The sequence below is a fragment of the Cherax quadricarinatus genome, chromosome 20 (genome assembly GCF_038502225.1).
Source record: "Cherax quadricarinatus isolate ZL_2023a chromosome 20, ASM3850222v1, whole genome shotgun sequence".
NCBI classification, from domain to species: domain Eukaryota; kingdom Metazoa; phylum Arthropoda; class Malacostraca; order Decapoda; family Parastacidae; genus Cherax; species Cherax quadricarinatus.
The window spans coordinates 3124684-3147140 of NC_091311.1; the positions used below are offsets into that span (position 1 = coordinate 3124684).

At 38.2% G+C, this 22457-nt stretch overlaps 1 protein-coding gene across 1 annotated transcript in view; it reads right to left on the reverse strand.

Annotated features, from left to right (window-relative positions):
- Positions 1–22457, reverse strand: part of LOC138852974 (uncharacterized) — a 225844-nt gene that overhangs the window by 45813 nt on the left and 157574 nt on the right. Inside the window, exon 6 of the mRNA XM_070086858.1 lies at positions 1364–1464. Coding sequence (XP_069942959.1) covers positions 1364–1464 — 101 coding nt within the window. The remainder of the gene's footprint in view (positions 1–1363; positions 1465–22457) is intronic.

Here is a 22457-nt window from a genome sequence, read left to right on the forward strand (position 1 = left end):
CTTATATACCACACTTATAAATACTTATATAAAACACTTATAAAGTACTTATATACTATACTTATAAAGTACTTATATACCACACTTATAAAGTACTTATATACCACACTTATAAAGAACTTATATACCACACTTATAAAGTACTTATATACCACACTTATAAAGAACTTATATACCACACTTATAAAGTACTTATATACCACACTTATAAAGAACTTATATACCACACTTATAAAGTACTTATATACCACACTTATAAAGTACTTATATACCACACTTATAAAGTACTTATATACCACACTTATAAAGTACTTATATTCCACACTTATAAAGTACTTATATACCACACTTATAAAGTACTTATATACCACACTTATAAATACTTATATAAAACACTTATAAAGTACTTATATACTATACTTATAAAGTACTTATATACCAAACTTATAAAGAACTTATATACCACACTTATAAAGTACCTATATACCACACTTATAAAGAACTTATATACCACACTTATAAAGTACTTACATACCACACTTATAAAGTACTTATATACCACACTTATAAAGTACTTACATACCACACTTATAAAGTACTTATATACCACACTTATAAAGTACTTACATACCACACTTATAAAGTACTTATATACCACACTTATAAAGTACTTATATACCACACTTATAAAGAACTTATATACCACACTTATAAAGTACTTATATACCACACTTATAAAGAACTTTTATACCACATTATAAAGTACCTATATACCACACTTATAAAGAACTTATATACCACACTTATAAAGTACTTATATACCACACTTATAAAGAACTTATATACCACACTTATAAAGTACCTATATACCACACTTATAAAGTACTTATATACCACACTTATAAATACTTATATAAAACACTTATAAAGTACTTATGTACTATACTTATAAAGTACTTATATACCACACTTATAAAGAACTTATATACCACACTTATAAAGAACTTATATACCACACTTATAAAGAACTTATATACCACACTTATAAAGTACTTATATACCACACTTATAAAGAACTTATATACCACACTTATAAAGTACCTATATACCACACTTATAAAGTACTTATATACCACACTTATAAAGTACTTATATACCACACTTATAAAGTACTTATATACAACACTTATAAAGAACTTATATACTACACTTATAAAGTACTTATATACCACACTTATAAAGTACTTATATACCACACTTATAAAGTACTTATATACTATACTTATAAAGTACTTATATACCACACTTATAAAGAACTTATATACCACACTTATAAAGTACTCACACAGTAGACATAATTTACCTCTTGTTGTGTTGTGTGTAGTCTTTGTATTGAAGATATATGGTGACAAACCAAGTTCGGCAGCATAGTCTTCACCATACCACACCATCATCTCTGCTCCTCTGTAACAATGTTAACACTCATCTACCATATATTGTTGTAATGTACAATCATACAGCATATACTGTAATGTACAATCATCCACCACATATTGTTATAATGTACAATCATATAGCACATATAATATACACTCATACAACACATACAATATAAAAATCAAACAGCAGATATTGTAATGTACAATTAAACAGCAGACATTGTTATAATGTACAATCATACAGCAGATATTGTTGTAGTATACAATCATACAGCAGATATTGTTGTAGTATACAATCATACAGCAGATATTGTTGTAGTATACAATCATACAGCAGATATTGTTGTATACAATCATACAGCAGATATTGTTGTAGTATACAATCATACAGTAGATATTGTTGTAGTATACAATCATACAGCAGATATTGTTGTATACAATCATACAGCAGATATTGTTGTAGTATACAATCATACAGCAGATATTGTTGTAGTATACAATCATACAGTAGATATTGTTGTAGTATACAATCATACAGCAGATATTGTTGTATACAATCATACAGCAGATATTGTTGTAGTATACAATCATACAGTAGATATTGTTGTAGTATACAATCATACAGCAGATATTGTTGTATACAATCATACAGCAGATATTGTTGTAGTATACAATCATACAGCAGATATTGTTGTAGTATACAATCATACAGTAGATATTGTTGTAGTATACAATCATACAGCAGATATTGTTGTATACAATCATACAGCAGATATTGTTGTAGTATACAATCATACAGCAGATATTGTTGTAGTATACAATCATACAGCAGATATTGTTGTAGTATACAATCATACAGTAGATATTGTTGTAGTATATAATCATACAGCAGATATTGTTGTAGTATACAATCATACAGTAGATATTGTTGTAGTATACAATCATACAGCAGATATTGTTGTAGTATACAATCATACAGCAGATATTGTTGTAGTATACAATCATACAGCAGATATTGTTGTATACAATCATACAGCAGATATTGTTGTAGTATACAATCATACAGTAGATATTGTTGTAGTATACAATCATACAGCAGATATTGTTGTATACAATCATACAGCAGATATTGTTGTAGTATACAATCATACAGCAGATATTGTTGTAGTATACAATCATACAGTAGATATTGTTGTAGTATACAATCATACAGCAGATATTGTTGTAGTATACAATCATACAGTAGATATTGTTGTATACAATCATACAGCAGATATTGTTGTAGTATACAATCATACAGCAGATATTGTTGTATACAATCATACAGCAGATATTGTTGTAGTATACAATCATACAGTAGATATTGTTGTAGTATACAATCATACAGTAGATATTGTTGTAGTATACAATCATACAGTAGATATTGTTGTAGTATACAATCATACAGTAGATATTGTTGTAGTATACAATCATACAGCAGATATTGTTGTAGTATACAATCATACAGTAGATATTGTTGTAGTATACAATCATACAGTAGATATTGTTGTAGTATACAATCATACAGTAGATATTGTTGTAGTATACAATCATACAGCAGATATTGTAGTATACAATCATACAGCAGATATTGTTGTAGTATACAATCATACAGTAGATATTGTTGTAGTATACAATCATACAGCAGATATTGTTGTATACAATCATACAGCAGATATTGTTGTAGTATACAATCATACAGTAGATGTTGTAGTATACAATCATACAGCAGATATTGTTGTAGTATACAATCATACAGTAGATATTGTTGTAGTATACAATCATACAGTAGATATTGTTGTAGTATACAATCATACAGTAGATATTGTTGTAGTATACAATCATACAGTAGATATTGTTGTAGTATACAATCATACAGCAGATATTGATGTATACAATCATACAGCAGATATTGTTGTAGTATACAATCATACAGTAGATATTGTTGTAGTATACAATCATACAGTAGATATTGTTGTAGTATACAATCATACAGTAGATATTGTTGTAGTATACAATCATACAGTAGATATTGTTGTAGTATACAATCATACAGCAGATATTGTTGTAGTATACAATCATACAGCAGATATTGTTGTATACAATCATACAGCAGATATTGTTGTAGTATACAATCATACAGTAGATATTGTTGTAGTATACAATCATACAGTAGATATTGTTGTAGTATACAATCATACAGCAGATATTGTTGTATACAATCATACAGCAGATATTGTTGTAGTATACAATCATGCAGCAGATATTGTTGTAGTATACAATCATACAGTAGATATTATTGTAGTATACAATCATACAACAGATATTGTTGTAGTATACAATCATACAGTAGATATTATTGTTGTATACAATCATACAGCAGATATTGTTGTAGTATACAATCATACAGCAGATATTGTTGTAGTATACAATCATACAATAGATATTGTTGTAGTATACAATCATACAGTAGATATTGTTGTAGTATACAATCATACAGCAGATATTGTAGTATACAATCATACAGTAGATATTGTTGTAGTATACAATCATGCAGTAGATATTGTTGTAGTATACAATCATACAGTAGATATTGTTGTAGTATACAATCATACAGCAGATATTGTTGTAGTATACAATCATACAGTAGATATTGTTGTAGTATACAATCATACAGCAGATATTGTTGTATACGATCATACAGCAGATATTGTTGTAGTATACAATCATACAGTAGATATTGTTGTAGTATACAATCATACAGCAGATATTGTTGTAGTATACAATCATACAGTAGATATTGTTGTAGTATACAATCATACAGTAGATATTGTTGTAGTATACAATCATACAGCAGATATTGTTGTAGTATACAATCATACAGTAGATATTGTTGTAGTATACAATCATACAGTAGATATTGTTGTAGTATACAATCATACAGTAGATATTGTTGTAGTATACAATCATACAGCAGATATTGTTGTAGTATACAATCATACAGCAGATATTGTTGTAGTATACAATCATACAGTAGATATTGTTGTAGTATACAATCATACAGCAGATATTGTTGTAGTATACAATCATACAGCAGATATTGTTGTAGTATACAATCATACAGTAGATATTGTTGTAGTATACAATCATACAGCAGATATTGTAGTAGTATACAATCATACAGCAGATATTGTTGTAGTATACAATCATACAATAGATATTGTTGTAGTATACAATCATACAGTAAATATTGTTGTAGTATACAATCATACAGCAGATATTGTAGTATACAATCATACAGCAGATATTGTTGTAGTATACAATCATACAGTAGATATTGTTGTAGTATACAATCATACAGCAGATATTGTTGTATACAATCATACAGCAGATATTGTTGTAGTATACAATCATACAGTAGATATTGTTGTAGTATACAATCATACAGTAGATATTGTTGTAGTATACAATCATACAGCAGATATTGTTGTAGTATACAATCATACAGCAGATATTGTTGTAGTATACAATCATACAGTAGATATTGTTGTAGTATACAATCATACAGCAGATATTGTTGTAGTATACAATCATACAGCAGATATTGTTGTAGTATACAATCATACAGTAGATATTGTTGTAGTATACAATCATACAGCAGATATTGTAGTAGTATACAATCATACAGCAGATATTGTTGTAGTATACAATCATACAATAGATATTGTTGTAGTATACAATCATACAGTAGATATTGTTGTAGTATACAATCATACAGCAGATATTGTACTATACAATCATACAGCAGATATTGTTGTAGTATACAATCATACAGTAGATATTGTTGTAGTATACAATCATACAGCAGATATTGTTGTATACAATCATACAGCAGATATTGTTGTAGTATACAATCATACAGTAGATATTGTTGTAGTATACAATCATACAGCAGATATTGTTGTAGTATACAATCATACAGTAGATATTGTTGTAGTATACAATCATACAGTAGATATTGTTGTAGTATACAATCATACAGCAGATATTGTTGTATACAATCATACAGCAGATATTGTTGTAGTATACAATCATACAGCAGATTTTGTTGTAGTATACAATCATACAGTAGATATTGTTGTAGTATACAATCATACAGTATATATTGTTGTAGTATACAATCATACAGTAGATATTGTTGTAGTATACAATCATACAGCAGATATTGTTGTAGTATACAATCATACAGCAGATATTGTTGTAGTATACAATCATACAGTAGATATTGTTGTAGTATACAATCATACAGCAGATATTGTTGTAGTATACAATCATACAGCAGATATTGTTGTAGTATACAATCATACAGTAGATATTGTTGTAGTATACAATCATACAGCAGATATTGTAGTAGTATACAATCATACAGTAGATATTGTTGTAGTATACAATCATACAGTAGATATTGTTGTAGTATACAATCATACAGCAGATATTGTTGTAGTATACAATCATACAGCAGATATTGTTGTAGTATACAATCATACAGCAGATATTGTTGTAGTATACAATCATACAATAGATATTGTTGTAGTATACAATCATACAGCAGATATTGTTGTATACAATCATACAGCAGATATTGTTGTAGTATACAATCATACAGTAGATATTGTTGTAGTATACAATCATACAGCAGATATTGTTGTAGTATACAATCATACAGCAGATATTGTTGTAGTATACAATCATACAATAGATATTGTTGTAGTATACAATCATACAGCAGATATTGTTGTATACAATCATACAGCAGATATTGTTGTAGTATACAATCATACAGTAGATATTGTTGTAGTATACAATCATACAGCAGATATTGTTGTAGTATACAATCATACAGCAGATATTGTTGTATACAATCATACAGCAGATATTGTTGTATACAATCATACAGCAGATATTGTTGTAGTATACAATCATACAGCAGATATTGTTGTAGTATACAATCATACAGTAGATATTGTTGTAGTATACAATCATACAGTAGATATTGTTGTATACAATCATACAGCAGATATTGTTGTAGTATACAATCATACAGTAGATATTGTTGTAGTATACAATCATACAGCAGATATTGTTGTAGTATACAATCATACAGCAGATATTGTTGTAGTATACAATCATACAGCAGATATTGTTGTAGTATACAATCATACAGCAGATATTGTTGTAGTATACAATCATACAGTAGATACTGTTGTAGTATACAATCATACAGTAGATATTGTTGTAGTATACAATCATACAGTAGATATTGTTGTAGTATACAATCATACAGTAGATATTGTTGTAATGTACAACATCCAGCAGATTTTGTAATATAGTCATACAGATATTGCAATATACGTACAATCATACAGCAGATACCTGGAGTATACATGGAGAGGGTTTCGGGGATCAACGCCCCAGCGGCCCGATCTATGACCAGGCCTCGTGGTGGATCAGAGCCTGATTAATCAGGCTGTTACTCCGGGCCATACGCAAACCGACGTACGAAGCACAGCCCGGCTGGTCAGGTAATGGCTTTTAGGGGCCTGTCAAGCGCCTTCTTGAAGACAGCCGGGGATCTCTTGGTAAACATCCTTATGTATGCTGGGAGGGAGTTGAACAGTCTTGAAACCCTGACACTTGTTGTGTCGTCTCTCAGCGTACTCGTGGCGCCCCTGCTTTTCACTGGGGGCAAACTGCATCTCCTGCCCAGTCTTTAGGTTCATTAGGGAGTGATTTTTCGCTCGCAGATTTGGGACCAGTCCCTCTAGGATTTTCCAAGTGCATATTATCATGTATCTTTCTCGCCTGCGTTCCAGTAAGTACAAATCTAGGGACTGCAACCGTTCCCAGGAATTTAGGTGCTTTATCGTACCTACTCCTGTTCTGAAAGTTCTCCGTACATTTTCCAAATCTTCAATTTCACCTGCCTTGAAAAGAGCCGTTAGTGTACAGCAAGATTCCATCCTCGAGAGAACAAACGATTTGAAGAGAATCATCATGGGATTGGCATCCGTAGTTTTTAAGGTTCTCATTATCCATCTCATCAATTTCCTAGCAGATATGGTAGATACATTGTTGTGATCTTTGAAGGTGAGATCCTCTGACATTATCACTCTAGGGTCCTCCACATTAGTTTTTCACTCTATTATGTGATTGGAATATGTTTTGTACTCCGATACGCTTTTAATTTCCTTAATTTCTCTTTATTGAACTTCATATTGCTTTCTGCGGCCCATTTAAAGATTTGGGCGATGTCCACTTGGAGACTTGCGGTGTCTTCGATGGATGACATAGTCATGCAAATTATGGTATCATCGGCAAAGAAAAACACTGTGCTGTGGCTTACATCTCTGTCTATGTCAGATATGAGAATGAGGAACAGGATGGGGGCAAGTACTGTTCCTTGTGGAACAGAGCTTTTCACTGTAGCTGCCTCTGACTTTACTCTTTTTACTATTATTCTTTGTATTCTATTTGTTATGAAGTTATAGATCCATCTACGAACCTTTCCTGTTACTCCTGTATCGCGAATTTTGTGTGCTATTACACCATGATCTCACTTGTCGAAGGCTGTCGCAAAGTCTGTGTATACAACATCCGCATTGTATTTGTCCTCCAGAGCATGTTATAGTTGTCAAGCAGTTGGAACAGGCAGGAGTGACCTGCTCTGTACCCATGCTGCCCTGGCTTGTGTAACTGATGTGACCTGCTCTGTACCCATGCTGCCCTGGCTTGTGTAACTGATGTGACCTGCTCTGTACCCATGCTGCCCTGGCTTGTGTAACTGATGTGACCTGCTCTGTACCCATGCTGCCCTGGCTTGTGTAACTGATGTGACCTGCTCTGTACCCATGCTGCCCTGGCTTGTGTAACTGATGTGACCTGCTCTGTACCCATGCTGCCCTGGCTTGTGTAACTGATGTGACCTGCTCTGTACCCATGCTGCCCTGGCTTGTGTAACTGATGTGACCTGCTCTGTACCCATGCTGCCCTGGCTTGTGTAACTGATGTGACCTGCTCTGTACCCATGCTGCCCTGGCTTGTGTAACTGATGTGACCTGCTCTGTACCCATGCTGCCCTGGCTTGTGTAACTGATGTGACCTGCTCTGTACCCATGCTGCCCTGGCTTGTGTAACTGATGTGACCTGCTCTGAACCCATGCTGCCCTGGCTTGTGTAACTGATGTGACCTGCTCTGTACCCATGCTGCCCTGGCTTGTGTAACTGATGTGACCTGCTCTGTACCCATGCTGCCCTGGCTTGTGTAACTGATGTGACCTGCTCTGTACCCATGCTGCCCTGGCTTGTGTAACTGATGTGACCTGCTCTGAACCCATGCTGCCCTGGCTTGTGTAACTGATGTGACCTGCTCTGTACCCATGCTGCCCTGGCTTGTGTAACTGATGTGACCTGCTCTCTACCCATGCTGCCCTAGCTTGTGTAACTGATGTGACCTGCTCTGAACCCATGCTGCCCTGGCTTGTGTAACTGATGTGACCTGCTCTGTACCCATGCTGCCCTGGCTTGTGTAACTGATGTGACCTGCTCTGTACCCATGCTGCCCTGGCTTGTGTAACTGATGTGACCTGCTCTGAACCCATGCTGCCCTGGCTTGTGTAATTGATGTGACCTGCTCTGTACCCATGCTGCCCTGGCTTGTGTAACTGATGTGACCTGCTCTGTACCCATGCTGCCCTGGCTTGTGTAACTGATGTGACCTGCTCTGTACCCATGCTGCCCTGGCTTGTGTAACTGATGGGTATTTAAGTAAATGTCGATCTTGTTTCTTAGCCCAGTGGCCTGGTGGCTAAAGCTCTTACTTTATACTGCGAGAGTCTGGGTTCGATTCCCAGTGAGGGTAGAAACATTGGGCGTGTTTCTTTACATCGGTTTTCTATGTTCCCCATCAGTAAAACGAGTACCTGGGAATTAGTCGACTGGTGTGGGTCGCATCCTGAGACAAAACTAACCTAATTTGCCCGAAATGCTCTGCATAACCTATAGAGGCCAGAACTTACCACAGAGGTCAGCTGTTTTAATAATCTTCCTGGCCTGCTAGTGTACTCGCATATAATCTAGTGATACCAGTGAATAGCAGAATACAGTGTTGTAGTAGCAACTAACCAGTATTATAATGGTACTTAGTGGAGTGGAGTGACTTTCATTAGTTTCTTTTTTCTTGAAATACCAGACGTATACTGTGAATTTCATATAACCTGTAGTTACCAGCGGTCGCAATATACACAACGAGAAGCAAATATTACTACAGAAAAAGCGTCCTTCCTCCAAAATTTCCACCAGTCAACTATAGTGATAATATAGCATTTATTGTGGTGGAGACGAAAAAAAACTAGAAAAGCTAGATACAGCGATTGATAAACAAGGGTTGAGGCTCGACCGTTCGTTATTGTAAGAGCTGCCAGCAATCACCGGTTCTTCAACATGCAAGTTACACTTTTGGATCAATCAAATCTCATATTACTCGGGTAGATAATTTCCAGTAGATCCTTCATGTGTTAGCCCAAATCACCAACCAGTATGTTTTAAATAAGTGACCCACTGATCAGATCAGATCAGACTGGCTCCGAACCCTCGACTGGTCCAAACCCTCGACTGGTCCGAACCCTTGACCAGTTTCAAACGGATTCGTTGGACAATAAAGCAGACTGTAAACGGATGGGGTTGTAGGCGCCCTCATCAAACACAAACAATAAATATAAAAAAGGAGCGTACTCCGGTAAGCTGTCCTAATATACAAGTACAGTTAGAAATAGAAATACAAATAGCTAGAGCTTCATTTAAGGAGGTTATTAATAGAGTATTCAAGAGGTTGCTAGTAGAATTACAGTAAATCAACCATTCAAATCATTATGAAGCTCTGTGTAGTCTGCAGTCAATCAAACAAACGGGCTTCCACATGGATAAATTGCCATTTTTGTGGAAATTGGTGTCACGCCCCTTGTGCAGATATCCAAGAACTAGCTACAAGCAGTATTAAAACAGGGAAGCGTTTTTGGGTATGCCCAAATAAGATAAATCTGTGGACTAAAATCACAAGGGTATTAAAAGAGGATAACATCAAAGCTGCTTTCATAGACAACCTGGAAGCTTTCTACAACAGATGGGAACATAAAAAGTCTGGGCTGAATGGTACTGCCCTTGATACTGGCCATGTAGTCAGAAACTGTAAGGCTGGAGGTGATGTCCTGGTAGTCAGTAAATGTGGGGCTGATAGTGCTGTCCTGGGAGACAGTAATGGTGAAGCTGGAGGTGCTGTCCTGGGAGACAGTAATGGTGAAGCTGGAGGTACTGTCCTGGGAGACAGTAATGGTGAAGCTGGAGATTTTGTCCAGGTAGTCGGGAATTATACGCAGGAAGGAATGCATATAAATGACCTCATAGGGGACAGGAGCCGTAGTGGGGAAACAAGTGTAGTCAAAGATAAGATAAAACCAATATTGCAAACTAGAAATACCACAGGAAATAGCAAACAAGAGGACTCCACTAGCAATAGTGAGGATATATTACCAAAAACAACTGGTGGGAGCTCCATTGTTGGTGCTAGGGAGGATAGGAATAAGACAGGTAAACATGCACCAACAGGGAATACAGTCACAGAAACCCAAGGCAAACGGAAACCAAGCCTGTGCACATACTATGCACTTGGTATCTGCAAACATGAGAAATCTGGAAAAACAGACGGGACGTGCAACTATGACCACCCTAGAAAATACCGTGCCCATATGACAACAGGAAATTGCAAACTCCCTTCCTGTAAGCTTTCTCACCCTGAAATGTGTACCTCTTCAGTACAGGAAAGACTGTGCTATAACTTAAATTGCCAGGCACATCATCTAAAGGGGAAAAAAAGATACAAAACATCCAGGCCATGGGAAAACCTGGGTAGCCACAGCCACTCAAGAGGGAGAGGTTTTTTAGTGCCAGGAAGGAAAAAAAACTGGCAGGAAATGGCAAAAATCGTACACCAAATCCAGTCATTCCTGGAGTGGAACCACAGTCGATGGCCTCCACTCCAAACCAACAGATACAGATACTAATGCCGGAAAAAAAATCCCCCCCCAGTACCAACAATACCACCAGTCCGATGACATTCTTCTTTGCAAATATACAGGGTCTAAAGCCAGCAACAAACAACAAAATACCTTTCATCCGTGGACTGCTTGCAGAGGCAAAGGCAATGTTCGCGGCTTTCACTGAGACCCACATAAAGGATCACTTGGACAACGAAATATGGATCCCAGGTTACAACCTATACAGATGCGACAGAGTGAACAGGCAAAAAAGGGGGGGGGGGGTTGGCCTGTACATTGCAGTCACTTGTTTGCACAGAACTGCTTAATGCCTCAAATGATGTAGTGGAAGTTTTAGCAGTAAAGATCGAGAACCAAAACCTAGTCATTGTGGTAGTCTACAAGCCTCCGGATGCAACATCCCAGCAATTCCAGGAACAGCTGTTAAAAATTGACCACTGTCTGGAAAATCTTCCAGCTCCAGCACCCAACATCTTGCTCCTGGGGGATTTCAACTTAAGGCACCTAAAATGGAGGAATATAGCAAATAATATTGTTGCAGTAATAACACCAGGAGGCAGCACTGATGAAAACTCACACTCACACGAGCTTTTAAATCTCTGCACAAAATTCAATTTAAACCAGCAAATAATAGAGCCTACTAGACTGGAGAATACACTAGACCTCATCTTCATTAACAATGATGATCTGATAAGAAATGTCACCATATCAAAAACAATATACTCAGATCACAACATAATTGAGGTTCAGACATGTATGCGCGGAGCCCCAGAGCGACATAATGAGATTAGTCACGAGGGAGCATTCACCAAATTCAACTTCAATAACAAAAACATAAAGTGGGACCAAGTAAACCAAGTCCTAACCGATATAAGCTGGGAAGATATACTAAGCAACACAGACCCCAACTTATGCCTAGAACAGATTAACTTGGTGGCACTCGATGTATGCACAAGGCTTATTCCTCTAAGAAAAAGGAGTAGTAGATGTAAAATAGAAAGAGACAGGCGCTCCCTTTACAGGCGACGGAAAAGAATAACAGAGCGGCTAAAAAAGGTCAATATATCTGAAATGCGTAGGGAGACACTGGTCAGAGAAACAGCAAACATCGAACTTAAGCTAAAGGAATCTTATAGGAGTCAGGAATCGCGGGAAGAACTAAAAGCCATAAATGAAATCGAAAGAAACCCAAAGTATTTCTTCTCCTATGCCAAATCAAAGTCGAGAACAACGTCCAGCATTGGGCCCCTACTTAAACAAGATGGGTCCTACACAGATGACAGCAAGGAAATGAGTGAGCTACTCAAGTCCCAATATGACTCAGTTTTTAGCAAGCCGCTAACCAGACTGAGAGTCGAAGATCAAAATTATTTTTTTATGAGAGAGCCACAAAATTTGATTAACACAAACCTATCCGATGTTATCCTGACGCCAAATGACTTCGAACAGGCGATAAATGACATGCCCATGCACTCTACCCCAGGGCCAGACTCATGGAACTCAGTGTTCATCAAGAACTGCAAGAAGCCCCTATCAAGAGCCTTTACCATCCTATGGAGAGGGAGCATGGACACGGGGGTCGTCCCACAGTTACTATAAACAACAGACATAGCCCCACTCCACAAAGGGGGCAGTAAAGCAACAGCAAAGAACTACAGACCGATAGCACTAACATCCAATATCATAAAAATCTTTGAAAGGGTCCTAAGAAGCAAGATCACCACCCATCTAGAAACCCATCAGTTACACAACCCAGGGCAACATGGGTTTAGAACAGGTCGCTCCTGTCTGTCTCAACTATTGGATCACTACGACAAGGTCCTAGATGCACTAGAAGACGAAAAGAATGCAGATGTAATATATACAGACTTTGCAAAAGCCTTCGACAAGTGTGACCATGGCGTAATAGCGCACAAAATGCGTGCTAAAGGATTAACAGGAAAAGTCGGTCGATGGATCTATAATTTCCTCACTAACAGAACACAGAGAATAGTAGTCAACAGAGTAAAGTCCGAGGCAGCTATGGTGAAAAGCTCTGTTCCACAAGGCAGAGTACTCGCTCCCATCTTGTTCCTCATCCTCATATCCGACATAGACAAGGATGTCAGACACAGCACCGTGTCTTCCTTTGCAGATGACACCCGAATCTGCATGACAGTGTCTTCCGTTGCAGACACTGCAAGGCTCCAGGCAGACATCAACCAAATCTTTCAGTGGGCTGCAGAAAACAATATGAAGTTCAACGATGAGAAATTTCAATTACTCAGATATGGTAAACACGAGGAAATTAAATCTTCATCAGAGTACAAAACAAATTCTGGCCACAAAATAGAGCGAAACACCAACGTCAAAGACCTGGGAGTGATCATGTCGGAGGATCTCACCTTCAAGAACCATAACATTGTATCAATCGCAACTGCTAGAAAAATGACAGGATGGATAATGAGAACCTTCAAAACTAGGGATGCCAAGCCCATGATGACACTCTTCAGGTCACTTGTTCTACCTAGGCTGGAATATTGCTTCACACTAACAGCACCTTTCAAGGCAGGTGAAATTGCTGACCTAGAGAATGTACAGAGAACTTTCACGGCGCGCATAACGGAGATAAAACACCTCAATTACTGGGAGCGCTTGAGGTTCCTGAATCTGTATTCCCTGGAACGCAGGCGGGAGAGATACATGATTATATACACCTGGAAAATCCTAGAGGGACTAGTACCGAACTTGCAAACGAAAATCACTCACTACGAAAGCAAAAGACTTGGCAGACGATGCACCATCCCCCCAATGAAAAGCAGGGGTGTCACTAGCACGTTAAGAGACCATACAATAAGTGTCAGGGGCCCAAGACTGTTCAACTGCCTCCCAGCATACATAAGGGGGATTACCAACAGACCCCTGGCAGTCTTCAAGCTGGCACTGGACAAGCACCTAAAGTCGGTACCTGACCAGCCGGGCTGTGGCTCGTACGTTGGTTTGCGTGCAGCCAGCAGTAACAGCCTGGTTGATCAGGCTCTGATCCACCAGGAGGCCTGGTCACAGACCGGGCCGCGGGGGCGTTGACCCCCGAAACTCTCTCCAGGTAAACTCCAGGTAATAACAAGCGGCTTTCTATATATATTTAGTATATCACTGATGTCAGCTAAGACTGTATACCTAGTACATGTACTTGTTGAAATAAAGATATTATTATTATTATTGTTATTATTATTATTATTATTATTATTATTATTATTATTATTATTATTATTAATATTATTGAAGATTGAGACACTTATGCAGCATATGGGAATCTTTATTCAGGAAACGTTTCGCCGCATAGTGGCTTCATCATCCTTACGCCTTCCTCTTTGTATTGGACTGATGAAGTCACTATGTGGCGAAACGTTTCCTGAATAAAGATTCCCATATGCTGCATAAGTGTCTCAATCTTCAACTTGTCGGTTTTTCAAACCATTCATCACATTAATATTATTATTATTTGGTAATACTTTATTTACAGTAAGCAAAGTCAGGATATTTTTCCAGAATAGTAATGTAAAGTAAAGTTTTATTTCTATGTAAGATAAGATAAGATAAGATTTCGTTCGGATTTTTAACCCCGGAGGGTTAGCCACCCAGGATAACCCAAGAAAGTCAGTGCGTCATCGAGGACTGTCTAACTTATTTCCATTGTGGTCCTTAATCTTGTCCCCCAGGATGCGACCCACACCAGTCGACTAACACCCAGGTACCTATTTGCTGCTAGGTGAACAGGACAACAGGTGTAAGGAAACATGTCAAATGTTTCCACCCGCCGGGAATCGAACCCGGGCCCTCCGTGTGTGAAGCGGGAGCTTTAGCCACCAGACCACCGGTTACAATGTGCAATTACAATGGTTTGTAATATATCAATGTGGATAAAATACTTTGCATATCTTGCACATTTCTGAGTGAGTTGTCTTTGAATTCATTAATTTGACCGCACTCCAGTACATAATGACACAAGGTGTGACAACTGACCATCTAGCAAAGTTTACATTTCGTTAAGTCTACGTCTGTTGGTGGTGATTTAACCCCCAAAAGATATTTGTAATCCAGCCGGTGTGGGACGTTAGTGCTATCGGTCTGTAATTCTGTGCACCCGCTTTACTGCCACCTTCATAGACTGCTACAGGCACGTGACAGGCGCTTCTTGCAGTTCTTGATGAAGACGGAGTTCCACGAGTCTGGGCCAGGGGCAGAGTGCATGGACAGGTCATTTACTGCTTCTTCAAAGTCTTGTGGTGTTAGGATATCAGAGATTTTTTAACTAAATTGTGAGTCTCGGTCATTAAAAAAAATCGTTTAGATTGTCTCTACTCTTAGTCTGGTTAACGGCTCAGTAAATGCAGAGTCATACTGGACTTCAGTATGTCACTCATTTCTAAGCTGTCATCTCTGTAAATCCCATTTCGTTTAAGCAGGGGCCCAATACTAGATGTTGTTTTTACCCTAGATTTTTTATAAGAAAAGAAGTATTTTGGGTTCTTTCAATTTCATTGATGCCTTTAAGTTCTTCCTGAGTTTCTTATCTCCTTAAGCTTAAGTTCAATATTTGTTATTTCTCGGACCAGTGCCTCCCTTCGTATTTCAGATACACTGGCCCCTTTCAGCAGCTCTGTGATTCTTCATCTTCGCCTGTATAGGGAGTATCTCTCTCTAGTTTACATCTTCTCTTCATTTTTTCTTAAAGGAATGTGCCTTGAGCATGCCTTAAGTGCCACAGAGTTAATTCTTTCTAGGCAAAGGTTCGGATCTGTGTTGATTAGGATACCGTCCCAGCTGATTTCATATAGAACCATATGTTTTTGTTATTGAAGTTGAATTTAGTGAAGACACCCTCACAACTGATCACAAGGAGCCTTGTGTATACATGTCTGTACCTCTTTTATGTTGTGATCTGAATGCATTGTCTTTCATACTGTTATATTTAGTATTAGAACATAAGAACATAAGAAAGGAGGAACACTGCAGCATGCCTGTTGGCCCATACTAGGCAGGTCCTTTACAATCCATCCCACTAACAAAACACTTGCCCAACCAATTTTCAATCCCAACCAAGAAATAAGCTCTGTTAACCCTATCCACTCATCTGCAAGTCCCACTCAAATCCAACCCCTCTCACTCATGCATTTATCCAACCTAAATTTGAAACTACCCAAGGTTTTAGTCTCAATAACCCAACTAGGTAGACTGTTCCACTCATCAACTACCCTATTTCCAAACCAATACTTTTCTATATCCTTTCTAAATCTAAACTTGTCTAATTTGAATCCATTACTGCGGGTTCTCTCTTGGAGAGATATCCTCCAGACCTTATCTATATTCCCTTTATTAATACCCATCTTCCACTTATACACTTCGATCATGTCTCCCCTCATTCTTCGTCTAACAAGTGAATGTAATTTAAGGGCCTTCAATTTTTCTTCATAAGGAAGATTTCTAATGCTATGTATTAATTTAGTCATTCTACGCTGAATGTTTTCTAACGAATTTCTGTCCATTCTGTAATATGGAGACCAGAACTGAGCTGCATAATCTAGGTGAGGCCTTACTAATGATGTATAAAGCTGCAGTATAACCTCTGGACTTCTGTTGCTTACACTTCTTGATATAAATCCCAGTAATCTGTTTGCCTTATTACATACGCTTATGCATTGCTATCTTGGTTTAAGGTTGCTGCTCACCATAACTCCCAAGTCCTTTTCACAATCAGTATGGCTAAGTTCTACATTATTTAACTTATAAGTGCTAGGGTTATGGACACTCCCGAGCTTCAGAACACTGCATTTATCTACATTGAACTGCATCATTATTAGTGAAGATGAGGTCCAGTGTATTTTCCAGTCTTGTTGGCTCCACTGTTTACTGGTTTATGGTGAATTTGCTGCAGATATTTAATAGCTTATGTGTGAGTAAATTTTCAACTGAGCTGCCCCCTGGGGCTATCTCTGCAAAAGCATAATTTGCTACATTCTTCCATTTTAGTTCTCTCAAGTTGAAAGCACCCAGCAGCAACATATGTGGGTCAGGAGTTGGGAGGTTTTCCAGACAGTGGTCAATTTTCAAAGGCTGTTCCTGGAATTGTTGAGAAATTGTCTGTATACAACCTCAATGACAAGGTTTTGGTTTTCAGTTTTTACTGCCAAAATTTCAACTACATTATTTAAGGTGTTCAGTAGTTCTGAGAAGATGAGCGACTTTTTGATATACAGAAACCCCTTCCCTCCTTGTTTCCTATTTATTCTGTCACATCTGAATAGGTTATAACATGGGATCCATATTTCGTTGTCAAAGTGATCCTTTATGTGGGTCTCTGTGAAAGCCACGAACAATGCATTTAACTTGTCAAGTTTGGCTTATTAGGTACGACATATTCATCACAGATTGCGCTACCTGTCCTCATGTGTTGCATGCAGTGCAATTGTAGCAGCGATTCTCCCTGAACATCTTAGGCGCAAAGTTGGAGTCCATGACCAAAACTTCGTTGATGGAGCCACGATCCGGGATAATCTAATGGGATCTGAAAATAAACCTGCGCCCTCCAACAACTAGTCACGCTGGGATGGCTCAATAGTGGAGAATAGAGCTTCAACAATGCTTCAGAGAGTGTTTGGGAAGGACAGAGCCTGCTTCTTGGCAGTGAGAGCTCCTCATGCAGGGACTTTCTGTTGGCTGTTCCCAACTCCACCCTTGGCCCACGTCTCGACCCACAGACCATCCGCATTGGTGTTTCCCTTCGACTTGCCGCGCCTATTCTCACCAAACACAGGTGCATTTGCAGAGGTGAAGTGGCAGACCGATTTGGGTATCTTGGTCTTGTGTGCTGTAGATCCGAGGGAAAGACTGCAGGGCATGATGGGGTTAATAACAGTATAAAGAGGAGCCTCACAGCAGCCGGATGCCCAACAATAAGAGCAGCCAAAAGCATCCAGATAGTATCACCCTTCAAGCCTGAACAGACGGTAAGCAGGTGGTGTGGGACTATACATGTCCAGCTACACTGGCTGATACCTGTCTCCAGCACACCAGGGAGGAAGAAGGGGCAGCTGCCAGCTTTACGGAGTCCCAAAAGTCTAGAAATACGGTGAACTTGCCCATCATTATGTGTTTGTTCTCATAGGCTTAGAGATCCATAGGCTTAGAGTGCATCTAAGTTCGTTAAAGAGCTAGGCAAAAGACTTATCAGGGTAACTAGGGATCCCAGGGCGGCTAGTTTTCTATTTCAGAGACTCAACATTGCAGTTCAGAGGCGTAATGCCTGCTGTATCTTGGGGACACACCACAACTCCGAGGCACTGGATAAGATTTTTTGCAAAGTAAAAGGACACAAGTGCAACTAATGTGACATTTTATTGTGGCAACGTTTCGCTCTCCAGGAGCTTTATCAAGCCATTACGGCTTGATAAAGCTCCTGGAGAGCGAAACGTTGCCACAATAAAATGTCACATTAGTTGCACTTGTGTCCTTTTACTTTACATATTGTCGGTAATTCTACCAACTTTATTACAAGATTTTTTGCATTGTAATCTGTGATAAACACTAAGCAGTATGTACTTGAAATGTATCCCTCAAACCTTATGTACTGTATATGACATCTTTATACTAGGAATGTATTTTTAAATCCTTTGTACCATATTACGTAATAAAATATACCTACTGGTAAAAAGAATGAAAACATGAGGTGGTATGGGAAGTGGAATATTCAAATTACTTCAAGAAGAAATCCAAATATTTTTGCTCGAAGCCTTTTAACCCACTTCTCCGAGGCTATGGACCCCACAATTCGCACCAGAGATGGGCCCTATCCTATATATATATATATATATATATATATATATATATATATATATATATAAGTAGTCAAGTTTTCTTCTGGAGCATCCCTTCCGGTTTAGGGCCTTCCACTGGGGCATCCCTTCCGGTTTAGGCCTTCTACAGAGACATCCCTTCCGGTCTAGGACCAGCAGCTGGAGGGTCACCTTTTCACACCTAGGTGTTACTTCCGGTTTTGACCATGACCTCGCCCTCGAGACTACCTCACCCTTGACCCCCCCAACCAATACCCCCCTCCCCCCGCCCACGACCCCCCCCTTCGCGACCCCACCGTCGCGCCGCGCGCCCGCCCGCGCGCCCGCCCGCGCCCTTCGCGACCCCCGCCCGCGCCTTCTGCAGCGTCGTCCGGATCGCCCCCGCGCCTCGAATTTTTTTTTCCGATTTTTTTCGAATTTTTTTTGAATTTCATTTTCTTGTGCTCTCCATCTCCTTGGATCCAGGTTTTTGGATTCCCCCCTATGGGGTTTCGATTTTTTTTTGAATTTCATTTTCTTGTGCTCTCCATCTCCTTGGATCAAGGTTTTTGGATTCCCCCCCTATAGGGTTTTCGAAATTCTCCATCTCCTCGGATCGAGTTTTTTGGATTCCCCCTATGGGGTTTTCGAAATTCTCCATCTCCTTGGATCAAGTTTTTTTGGATTCCCCCCTATGGGGTTTTCGAAATTCCTCGGATCAAGTTTTTGGATTCCCCCCTCTGGGGGTAAAGCATTCAAATGAACTCCTCCTATGGGGCATGGTGCTCTCTCTTACTACAGGTCTAAACAAGTGTGACGTCATTATTCCTCTCATTAATGTGTTTACTCGACGGTCAGTGACGTCACGCGATGACCCCCACACACACAGGCTGAATCTTGTCTACCCTTTTAGTTAATAAGGGGACATAGTACATCAGAAAGGCACATTTTTTCGTTAATACCCACAATTTCTTTACAACACAAGTCTAGACATTTTTAACTATTTCATCTCAGGTCACTCCCCACGAAGTAACCTCCCCCCCACCCTCCCAAACCCTCACACTCCAACCAACACCTCACAATTTTCACTCATAACTCCAATTTTTCTCGTTTTAACCCTTTTTGTTCATTAAAGTTAATAAGGGGACACAGTACATCAGAAAGTCACCACATCGCTTACATCCACTTTCGTTAAATTCACTACTCACAATTTTACATATTACGAAGTTAAAATACGCACTTTTACTTTGAACATCTTCAAAAACACTCTCATAAATCATTTGAATACTCACAAAAATACCTTTATACATTTCCAAACAACACTGAAATACTTAAAAAACATCATTCGAACACCCCCAAATCACCTCTGAATACTCCCAGAACACCTTCATAAGTACTCTTGCACATCATTTGAACACCTTCATAAGTACTCTCATAATCATTTGTACACCTTCAAAAAACACCTTTGAATACTCACATAAACACCCTTGAACACCTTCAAAACACCCTCCAACACACTCAAAAACACCTTTGAACACCTTTGAACATTTCCAAAACACTATTTGAGTACTCCCAAATAAGATTTGACATCTCTAATTTATCTGCACTTACACATTTCATTAAATTACAACTCATCCCTCAGTCTCCAGACTAGGCATTTTCTCGTTTTTACCCTTTTAGTTCATTAAAGTTATTAAGGGGACACATTACATCAGAAAAAAAGTCACAAAAACTAACTCAAACACTTTACTTTGAACACCCCCAAAAACACTCTCATAATCATTTGAATACTCACATAAACACCCTTGAACACCTTCAAAACACCTTTGAATATCGTTTTTAAACTAATTTCATCACAACCCACTTATATCATCTTTAAAACTAACTCAAACACTTTACTTTGAACACCCCCAAAAACACTCTCATAATCATTTGAATACTCACATAAACACCCTTGAACACCTTCAAAACACCTTTGAATATCGTTTTTAAACTAATTTCATCACAACCCACTTATATCATCTTTTTTCGGTAACTCTAATTCGACTACACTACCCTCATCAATTACCAACAAATTTTACTCGTTTTAACTAATGTCATCACTGTAACCAAGATTTTCACAAAAAAAAAATCTCTATGACACCTAACACACACGCACACACACCCCACAACACCCACAATTTTTCTCGTTTTAACCCTTTTAGTTCATTAAAGTTAATAAGGGGACACAGTACATCAGAAAGTCACAACAACAACATCCACAACCCACAATTTTTTCTCGTTTTAGCTAATTTCATCAGAAAAAGTCCCAACAACAACCCACTTATAACATTTTTTTCGGTATCTCTAGTTCGTCAACAACACCCACAACACCCACATCCCACAACACCCATGAACATTTCCAAAACACTATTTGAGTACTCCCAATTACACCACTGATTACTACTAAAACACCGCTGAATTCAATCAAAACACCCTTCAACACCTTCAAACACCCTTGAACACCTTCAAAACACTCTTGAACACTTTCAAAAACACCTTTGAACATTTCCAATCAACACTGAAACACTTCCAAAAAACACAATTTGAGTACTCCCAATTACACTACTGATTACTACTAAAACACCGCTGAATTCAATCAAAACACCCTTCAACACCTTCAAACACCCTTGAACACACTCAAAACACCCTTCAACACCTTCAAAACACCTTTGATCACCTTCAAAAACACCTTTGAATACATTCAAAACACTCTCATAATCATTTGAACACACTCAAAACACCTTTGAATAACCTCAAAACACCTTTGAACACCTTTAAAACACCCTTGAACACCCTTGATCACCTTCAAAAAACAACATTTGAACACACTCAAAACACCTTTGAACACCTTTGAACATTTCCAAACAACACTGAAACACTTCCAAAAACACCATTTGAGTACTCCCAAATACACCACTGAATACTAAAACACCACTGAATACACTCAAAACACCACCAAAATCACCATAAACTAAGATCAACACCCACATCCCACAACACCCACAACCCACAAC